This window comes from Cebus imitator, unplaced genomic scaffold, assembly GCF_001604975.1.
Source record: "Cebus imitator isolate Cc_AM_T3 unplaced genomic scaffold, Cebus_imitator-1.0 Scaffold101, whole genome shotgun sequence".
NCBI classification, from domain to species: Eukaryota; Metazoa; Chordata; class Mammalia; order Primates; family Cebidae; genus Cebus; species Cebus imitator.
The window spans coordinates 5,935,113-5,945,827 of record NW_016107416.1 but is presented as its reverse complement, the minus strand read 5'-3'; the positions used below and the strand labels follow the sequence as shown (position 1 = coordinate 5,945,827).

General features: G+C 39.5%; 2 protein-coding genes across 8 annotated transcripts in view; one reads left to right on the top strand and one right to left on the bottom strand.

The window, feature by feature from the left end:
- ZDBF2 (zinc finger DBF-type containing 2) overlaps positions 1–8,698 on the bottom strand; it is a 42,572-nt gene extending 33,874 nt beyond the window's left edge. For 4 of the 7 annotated variants that reach the window (XM_017536890.2, XM_037741490.1, XM_037741491.1 and 1 more), the window contains exons 1-2: positions 2,712–2,782; positions 1,468–1,576 (exon numbers count right to left, since the gene is read on the bottom strand). In XM_017536890.2, coding sequence (XP_017392379.1) covers positions 1,468–1,527 — 60 coding nt within the window. In that variant the 5' untranslated portion in view covers positions 1,528–1,576; positions 2,712–2,782. Of the gene's footprint in view, positions 1–1,467; positions 1,577–2,711; positions 2,783–2,822; positions 2,884–3,838; positions 3,892–8,425 lie in introns of those variants that run through there. The other 3 variants (XM_037741489.1, XM_017536891.2, XM_017536892.2) reach the window with 3 other exon arrangements.
- LOC119472440 (40S ribosomal protein S6-like) overlaps positions 8,171–10,715 on the top strand; it is a 9,870-nt gene continuing 7,325 nt past the window's right edge. The window contains exon 1 of the mRNA XM_037741505.1: positions 8,171–8,695. Coding sequence (XP_037597433.1) covers positions 8,171–8,695 — 525 coding nt within the window. The remainder of the gene's footprint in view (positions 8,696–10,715) is intronic.

Sequence of the window (10,715 nt, the reverse complement as noted above, 5' to 3'; positions counted from 1 at the left end):
AAAAAAAAAAAAAAAAAAACAGACAACAACAAGTGCTGGCAAGAATGTGGAGAAACTGGAACTCAATACATTGCTGGTGGCAAGGTACAGCCACTTTAACAAACGGTGAGGCACCCTCTCAAAAAATTTAAACACAGTTACCACATGACCCAAAAATTCCACTCTACATGTAAACCTAAGAAAAGTGAAAGCATATGTCCATACAAAAAAACTTGTACACATCTGTTCATAGCAGCACTATTCATAAGTCAAAAAGTGAAAACAATCCAAATATGCATAAATTGCTCAATGAAGAAACAAAATGTGATATATCCATATAACAGAACATTGTCAGTCATAAAAAGGAATGAGGTAGTAATGCATGTTACAGCATGGATGAACAGTGACAATATTACACTAAATTAAAGCAGCCTGACACAAAAGGCCACACAATGTTTGATTCTATTTACACATAATATTCAGAATAAGCAAATCTATACAGATAGGAATAGATTAGTGGTTGCCAGGAGCTGGTGACAGAAGGGAGGAGTGAGTTACTGCTCAATGGGTGCAAAGTTTCCTTTTAGGGTGATGAAAATGTTCTGGAATTAGACAGCAGTTTTACCACTTTGTGAACATACTAAAACATCACTGAATTACACACTTTAAAGGGTCAAATTTATGGTGTATGAGTTATATCACAATAACAGAATTTTTAAATCTCTATACCAACTGTGTTTCCCTCAGCAGCCAGAATGAACCTTTAAAAACACAAAGTAGATGATTTCACCCCTATGGTCAGAATTTTGAAATGCTCTCCCACCTCACTTGAAATAAAATTCAAAGTCCTTACCTAAGCCTACAATGTCTTAAAGAATCGACTTCTCTGATTTGGGTAATGGATACACTAGAAGCCTAAAACCGACCAGTCTGCAATATACTCATGTAACCAACAAGCCTATATACCCCCTGAATCTAAAATACAGAATTCTTTGCCTATTACTTACCACCTACCTTCCAATATCCATGCAGCCACCAGCCTCCTGGCTGTTCGTTAGTGTGCCAACCACTCAGCAACCTCAGGGTCTGTGTCTCCTCCCTTCTACCTAGAAACTCTTTCCCCAGATAAATGCAAACCTGAAACGTGAACTCCAAATCTCCACTCAATGTCACTTCCTTAAAAACGCCTTACCTGGCTACCCTACCCCTTCCCTATTTTGTTTTCCTCATAACATTGATCATAATCTCATACATTATGTACTAAATTTACATATTATTTATCTTCTCTCTTACTACACTAGAATATAAGCTTCAAGAGAAAAGAGGCTTGTTTTGTTCATGGTCATATCCCTAGAACTTTACACAGTATCTGCCAGCTAACAGATTCCCAATATGATCTGTTCAATGAATAAGCAAATTTAATAAAATGTCAGAGAAAGTCACAACTAGGTCCTCTGAGATATTATCATATTAATAGAAACCTCTCACCTGTTCCAGGTTATTATATGGCACACGGCAATAACTGCAATATCCTTGTCTTTTCTGCATCTTGAATAAATAACTGAAGTCAGATGGCTACTGTCTTCTAATACTCAAACTGAAAAAAAGAAAAATGTCCAAAATCATGATAATTCCTTACTCTTATGAGGAAAATGGCTATGATAATTAACAGAAAACAGAAATTCACTCTTGGGTCCTATCCGCTCCTACGTCTAATAATTAGGAAAATATACAAGGCCGCCATGAGACGTTGAATAAATAAGTGAGCCTGAAGCAGAAACAAGAACTACACATCTTAGGAAAGAACAGTTCGTTGCCAATATTTGAAGACTAGATGACTAAATATTTAGTTTTTTAGATTAGTTTTTCTAATCACTTATTAGAGATATTAGATATTGATTCAGTAACAAAGACTACAATAACCAATTTGCGAAGATCAATTACTTCTAAGATATTGTTATGGTATATTTACTATACTCTAATGCAGCTCATTAATTTCCCCATCATGTTTCCACATAAAATCCCAGATTATCTAACGACGTCTCATTCTCTGTCACCATGAGAGTAAAGACACCACATGGCATTTTCTGCTCAGCTCACAGAGAAGCAGATTTTTTAATAATTTATGCAACACAGTTGCTAAAAATTGGAACAACTAATTTAGCCTCTGAAACACAACACATTTTTCTTCTGCCAATTATATATGCTAGATAAATATGAAGGATTTTTTTCCTACCAGTGTTTGAGATTTCTCTACAAATAAATAGTTTTCCAGTTTCCACTCACCTAAAAGTATAATCCTTCAACATTATAGACTGCATGGTTCCCAAACCAGGCTGAACACCCAAAATTTTAGTAGAGCTGAGGTGAGCCTAGGATTCAGAATTTTCAAAATTCCCCCGGTAATTTTCATGCTCAGCCATGTATTAACTGACACAATGTACATATAATTTATGAAGATTTTAAGTAAAAAATTTAATGCAGTTTATTTGCTGCTTTGTTAAGCTGAAAATAGAATTGCAAATAATTTTGCATTTCAAATAGTTTAAGCATTCTCAGCTGCTGGAAGATATATAGCAATCATTCTATAATGTGTTATGAGTATTTCTCCAATGGGAAAAATTTAATCATTAAAATCAATAACTGAAACATAAAATCACAGCCTTAAAACCAGTAAGATGACGGAAAAAAAGGCTTCATTAAGCCAAAATGCTAGCGTAACATTTACTTACCTATTACTTTTTATTATGAGAAATACTGATTTTCCGACTTCTCACATTTATGGAGAAAATTAATCAATTAAGCCAGCCTCTGACACAAAAAATATATAAGACATTACTTACTTAAAATTTAGTATTTTTTTCACTAATTTACTTCACTTATTAACCTACAGCAATAAAACAAAACAAAGTTTTTTAAGTTGTACTTACACATAAGGCAAATTTCAAGCTAAGAGAACCTAGAGCTTAAATCTAAACTTTGAAAAATCCTAAAATAACAAACTTTGGGGGAATTTACTGAAAATACGATTAAAACATTCATTGACTAAAGGACAAAAGTAAAGCATCAGTCCAATATCACATACACACAAAATTTAAATACTTAAATATTTTTAAATCTTTAATCCTATGGCCCTTAACTCCTGTGGCATTATCGCCTGTCACTCCCGTCATCTGTCATCTCTAGTGCTACAGTGAGTTGCAATGAACCAGAAGCATGTGTTGGCATTTTTAAAAATTAACATGCCAGGACCTCATTGGAAACTTACCAAATCAAAATCCCAGGGGTTGGGGGAACCCAGGACATACATTATGAAGCAAATTTAAAATGCTCAAGGGGGCAAGGCACAGTGGCTCATGCCTGTAATCCCAGCACTTTGGGAGGCTGAGGCAAGCGGATCACCTGAGGTCAGGAGTTTGAGACCAGCCTGGCCAACACGGTGAAATCCTGTCTCTACTAAAAATACAAAAATTAGCTGGGTGTGATAGCAGATGCCTATAGTCCCAGCTACTTGGGAGGCTGAGGCAAGAGAATCATTTGAACCCAGGAGGTGGAGGCTACAGTGTGCCGAGATCAAGCCACTGTACTCCAGCCTGGGAAAAGAGTGAGGCATTGTCTCAAAAAATAGTAATAATAGTAAAATAAAATAGAATAAAATAAAATGCTCAAGGTGATTCTGCTATAAGTCAACTCAATAACATAAGTCATCATTTTTTATGAAGTAATAAACTTACCTATTAAAGAGATCACTTTTTCAGGGTCTGGGATTATATTACCTTGGATGCCTAAATAGGTCTTTTTATACAAACTCTGAATTCTACTAGAACCTGATATTTTTACAAAGTAACAAATTATTTACCTGAAGCAGAAAAGATCAAGTATTTCATCAGCTGTATTAATTCTGGCAAATATCTGTAAATTAAAATAAAATCATTTTTTAAAAGAGTTAGGTCCCATAAGTGTCTACCACAGACCAAATAAGTATACCTGGATATATTTTGAAAACGGACATGTTTCCAATAACATAAGAAAAATATTAACTTTTGAACACAAAGTACTTTACATACTATGACTCACTGAACCTCAGACATGACCTCCTAAAGTTCTGGTGCAGTGACTGTGATGGCCCATCTAATCCACCATCAAACACTGCAGGTCTCTGGGTTCCTGGAACAGTAGCTGTAAAAGAATATAAGACGCAATTGTGCTTCCGGTAAGGTTAAGAACAAAAATGCTGTCAAACCCAAACAAAATTAGCTGCATGAGAAACTTCCTGAGGCTCAGGTATCACGTTAGTTTTAATGAAAAATACTGTCAAGTCTTTTATCAACTATCTATATCAATACACTATTAAGCAGAAGCATGTTTTTTATTCCTCCGTATTGTTGTGGGCAAAGCGCTGCTCCTTATCCAGGACCACTGGTTAAGAAAAATTTCCAACACTTGGATTCTAAAGAGCCAGTGATACCACAGTGTAATCAAATAATAACTAGAAAGCACCCACCCTGTGCAGAGTTCCATGCTAGAAACTTTAAGGAATAGAGACAAAGATGAGACAAGTTTTCTTGCCCTCAAAAAATTTAAAATGAAATTGGGAAATTAGAGATCAAGAATGAGGTGATGCCTAAGAAATGCCTCAGCAAAAATGAGAATTGCTAATGAGTTCAACTGCAAAACTCAGTTTTAGCTAGAGTGGCCAGGGATGCCACTGTGGGTATGGTTTTTTAACCAGATACTGAAAAATGGGTAGGATTTACTCACTCAAAGGCTGGGAAATGATAGTCCAATTAACAAACTAGCCAAGATACAAATGCAAGAAAATTAACAAATTCAGCAAATCTAAGGTTGCATTTGAGAATTTTTTTTCAGTATTTTATTTTTTATTAATAAATACTTTTACATATTCATGGGGCAATAAACCACGGAAAGTGGATTGGATTTTGACCTGTTAGTATTCAAAAGCAAACTGAAGAATTTAGACTGTGCCTTTAGGCACTGTGGAAGTTTTTTTGTAAAGAGGTATACTCCAGAGCGGTTTAAGAAAATTCTGGAACAATGATTCTCTTCTACTCAAAGGAGCTTCTCAAAGGGTAAGGAATGTAACTATTAACTACTCTGCACCATTTCCGAAAATACTGGAGAATTAGTTAATGCCTGAAATCTCCAAGCTAAGAGTCAGTATCCCTTAAAGCACAGTCATGTATGTTTACAAAATAAGAAAACACACATTTTTCTTTAAAAAATTATTTTATTAGTTTTTACTACAAAAGTCAAACATTTATAATAGTACAATTATAAAGAGCATAAAAATCAGCCATAATACTACCACCCACCATTAACCTGTGTTATATTCTTCTTTATCCTAAACATATTTTTACAAAAATGGGATCGTATAGTACATTCTATTCTATAGCCACCATCTCTCACTGAACCACATATAATGAGCACCTTTATATGCCATTATAAAATGTTATTATAAAATAGAAGAAAATAAACTAAAATAGAATGTTTAATGATTGCATAGTATTTCATCATGTCAGTGTAAGATAAAAGCCCTGACAAGAACCGGTAGTTCGTGAGTTAACTTCTGAAAGTCAACCAGTGAGATAATTTAAATATACACATAATCTTAATATTTAACTTAAAACATATAAATGTATATATGTTTAAGGTCAAGTTGGGCTTTTTTGTTTCATTGGTATTTTTAGTATGGGTGTTGTTGCTTTTATTGGGGGACAGGTTAGCTAACGTCTCAAGACATGTCTTTTCATAAACTGCATTGTAATTCACCCCTAAGTTTCCATTTGTGTTCCTCTAAAGCAGAACAAAAATCTGAAGGCAGTTTCAAATCTAAGAGCAGAATTATGATCAATGTTAAACATTTTTCCCCAATCTTTCACAGTTGTCATACCCACTTAAGTACATTTGCAAACATAGCCTTTTTATGAATCCGAAGCATATTTATTTCTCCCAAAAATAATAATACCATTTTTAAAATGACTATGTTCACCTTCTTATTCCATTCGTTTAGGTGACATTTAAAATTGCATAAACCTATCCCGGGGAGTGAACAGAGATTTCTGAGCTACCCAGATGAGTTCCACAGAAATGAGGAATGTAACTGAAATGTCATAGCAGAAATGTCTCAAAAGAAAAATAAAACAGCATTTTGTTGTTGTTTTTGTTTTTTAAGAAATATTTCTTGCACACCTGAGATCTGCACCAGCCACAGAGGTAAACATCGGTAAAAAAATATTTCTGAAATGACTCTGGGGTTGTCGTGTATTTCTCAAACTGAGTGTGGCACTGTAGTAACAACTAACAAAACCCACAATCCTCATAAAACAGATTTTTCAAGTGCCTGACAAAAGACACATCAACTTAATTTTTTAAAAAATAAGGAAAGACAATAGAAAGGCATTTGGTTTTCTGAATAAGACAGTCTAAATTTCTGTCCAGCAGTAGGGAAACAACTGAGAAGCAATGACAAAACAATGGCCGAATGACAAAAAAGACCACATCAATTCAGTGTCAGTTCCTCCACACAACACTACTGATTTTCAATTTTCCACTTTTTTCAATTATCCACGCTATGCTGGCTTTCCTCTGGCGACAAGCATTATCCTAGACATCTCTATTCAGTCTTAGTAAAATAATAACAGCTAATACTTAGTACTTAATCTGAGCCAGGCGCTCTGTCAACAGCTTCCTGTGCATTATCTCATCTAAATAACAAACAGCTTTATAAGGTAGCTGCCATGATTAATTCGCATTTAGCAAATCAGGGAACTAAGGTTAAGAGAAAAGAGACCTCTGAGCAGGTCTCACACCAATAACCAGCATTAACTGAGTTGTGACCATTGGTCAATTTGAGCAATTTATGCTATAATCTCTTAACGACTTAGACACCACTTCTCTGTATTTTTAGGAATACTGTTTGTTTTAATGCTACGCGAAAACAAATAATTAGGACTCTTATTTGCTGCAATCAACAACATCACTATTCCAAATTTTAAAAACTAATGTTTAACTGCATCATTGCTCATCTGAGTGATAGCAATACCTTGGGTTAGTGACTTCCAAGATTATTTAACACGACACACAGCAACCAATACATTTTGAATTACAACCGAGCACACGCACACAGGTACACACGCACAGTTAAAACATTTTTCACAAAACAAAACTCTCATTACATGTAATGCATTCTGACATTTTCTATGCGATCTTATTTAATTTTTTTAATTTTTAATGCTAGTCACGACCCACTAAATTAATTTCACAATTCACGAACGGGCTGAAAAAATGCAGTTTGAAGAAACACTGCCTGCAATTATTATGACATATTTTCTAAACAATATTTTCTAGAAACCAGTTGTTACTGGTTTCTGAATTCAGCTTATCTCTATCCAAATCACTGGCCACTGCAGTAATACTTGATCAACTCTCTAACGAGTTGCTTTCTGGCCTTCTACGCTTTGGGTTCAAACGATATAGAAAAGATCTTCCATGCATTAAGTGAAAAAAGCAGACAAATAAACGCCCCTTATGTGACACACGTATATATGTTTGTGTATTAATTAAAGAGAAGGGAAAGATACCCGCCAAACTGTGAGCGGATTCTCTCCAGGATGAAATCGCCACAGGCTGTCTCCGCCGTCCCTCCCCCCTCCCTACACAGAGCAAATTGCTGTAAAAAAGAAAAACAAAAACTAGCTATTTCCTTTAGGTTGGCGGGTGGGGGGTTGCGTTTTGGTCCCCTGAGAACCAGTATCTTGCTATGCATCTCTTCCACGAGCTACCCAGAATCAAAGCGTGGGATCATCCCAGGAGCTGGAAACGGCCTTCTTAGGAGCAAGTAAAAACGATGGCGTAACAAGACCAGATTTACACAACTGTTGCACGGCAGTAGTAAAACGATCATTAACACAAAAATCACACGTTTCCAAATAAACTAGCATCGCCAGGGGCTGGGAAAGGCCTAGGTCTGGGGCCAGCTGGACCCAACGCAGGGCACTGGGGGAAGGGGGTGTGTGGACAGGTGGCTCGGGATCTCGGCCCCACAGGTGCCCAGGCAAGACTCCGCGGGTTCCCAGCCCCCAATCCGACCCCGCAGGCTTCCCCCTCCCCAGGCCCGGGCCCGAGGCCTCGTCCGCCGACCCCTCGGACCCACCGCCCCGACCGAAGCGCAATGCAGCCCGCGCCCCACCTCCTCCCCTCGACCCGCCACCTCGATCCCGGCCCGGAGCCGCCGAACCCTCTCACGCAGCAGGGGCAGAAAGGGACGCGGGATGAGGGGAAGCCGAGGAACTGCGAAGCGGCCGCGGGAGCCCGGCGAGCCGTCCTGGCGTCCCCCGGGAGAAAGAAGGCGCCCCGGGCGCCCGGCGAGCAGGCCCCGCCCGCGGGCGTCGCCCGGGCCGCGCCCCGCCTCCGCCGCGGCACTCACCTCCGCGGAGGCCGCCCGGATTCCTTCCGGGCCGCGGTGGAGACCGAGGACCGCGCCGGGCGCTCTCCGTGCCGATTCCGGTTCCGTGGCGGCGCCCGAACCCCAGGCCGTCCGAGCGCCGCGGCCCCGCTGCCCGCGGAGCCAAAAATAGGCGCCTGCGGCCGGGAGGGAGAAGCAGGGCGGGAGCGCGTCTCGCAGGACGCTCGCCCCGACTCGCGACTGGACTCACGCAGGCATCCAAGGCAACGTGGCGTTGCAACCCTGATGGAGGTTTGACGTCAGGGAAGGTGCGAAAACCGGACCCCTTCTGACGCAGGAGCCGCGGGTCCGCCCCCTGCCCGCCCACCCCCTCACTCTCCCACCCCCTCACTCTCCCACCCCGGCGGAGGAGCCCCTTCCTCCCCTCCAGGAGCTCTTAAAGCGGACACTTCCTCCCTGGTCAGGGCCCCACTCCGAAGCTCGGGAAATCCATCACGATCCAAAGAAAAGGATTAGACTCATAGCACAGTTAAGAGACCAAGGTTTTAGCGTTTGAGGGTCCAAATAAAAACTGCTTGCCAATTCAAAGCAACATACGAATGTAGGAAAAAAACGGGGCTAAGAGAGCTAGTCGTTTGTGCTGTTTCCACGCGTATTTCAGAATGAGGTGCATCTCACAAAAGCTGCTGTTCAATGAGCGTTGCCCTGTGCTAGGCACTGTTTAAGGTTTATATACATTCTTGCATTTCATTTCAGAGTAACTCTGAATAATCCTGAATTAGCCCCCCTTTGACTATTGAAAAAACTGAGGCTTAAGGAAGTTAGATATTCAAAGATCTACCCTGCACATTAAAGGGTTACAAATAGTAACAAACAACATTGACTCATGAAATTATATTCACTGCGCTATCCACTACGAATATAGTCGTGAGGAAAAACAGTTTAAGTGTAACGGAGGTTACTAACCTAAATGAATCACACTACTGAATATGAAATTATAATCTGCAATAAGAGCTTCTGAAATACCTAAACCAATTTTACTATCTAAAATGGAGAGGAGCCCTGCTGCAAAGCTTCTATCTAATGTAAAAATAATCTTAAAATGAGCTACTTTGCTCTTCAGCTGTAGCTGTAATTGTCATTGCCTTTTTTAATAAGCTTGTGATTTTGTCCCTTTAAAAAAAAAACTTGCCCGTTGCTTTTACACCCATTGTTTCCATTCTTTCCGTATTTCTCAGCTCTTTCTTCCCCTGCTACATCTTTCTCTCACTTTAAACTCGGGCTCTTGCAACCATTCGATTTATAACCTCCCTTAGATTTAACGTACCAAAAAGTATGGATTTCTTTTAAGGCAAGTTTTTTTTCCCACATCCCAACCTTGGAATTAAAGAAAAGCCACTATACATTGACCCAGCCACCATGACGTTCTGTATTTCACAGATGCTAAACCACGTTTTTTCCCACAGTTTAACATCTGTGAATTGAGGATGCATCTTACAAACTCACGCTGACCAGGTGGCAATACAGACCTGGTTGTCATTAACTGCACGAATTACAGCATGGATGTTGCTGTTCAGGTTGTTCTCATTTCACTGAGACAAGCGCATTGTTTAATAAAACCCACAACCCTAGGAGGAAGGGAATTAACAGGCAAAACTTACTCAAACTTGGAGAGAGATTTTCCTAGGGAAAGAGAAGATTTTCCTAGGACCAAAAAGAGATTTCTCCAGCACTTGGAAAACAAAGAGATGGTGCTGGCTAAGAATTAGTAGTCTTCTGGGAGCCATGAGTTACTCACCAAGCACATTCATTCTTGATGGATTTTGGGAACCCATATCTGAACAGTTAAATAATAATTGCACCTAATTGCACCCCCAAAAAGTGAAATAACTTGCATATTATTCTTGATAGCCTGGTTAGACAATTACAACTCCTATAGATTGTATTCAATAACATCATTGAAGAAGGAAAACAAGTCCTGAATGTTTTACATGAAAACTCGAAATTCGGCTAGACACCATGGCTCACGCCTGTAATCCCAGCACTTTGGGAGGCCGAGGTGGGCAGATCATGAGGTCAGGAGATCAAGACCATCCTGGCCATGGTGAAACCCCATCTCTACTAAAATACAAAAAATTAGCTGTGTGTGGAGGCACGTGCCTGTAGTCCCAGCTACTCAGGAGGCTGAGGCAGGGGAATCGCTTGAACCTGGGAAGGGGAGGTTACAGTGAGCTGAGATGTTGCCACTGCACTCCAGCCTGGCGACAGAGCAAGACTCCATCTAAAAAAAAAGAACAAATGAATGAATGAA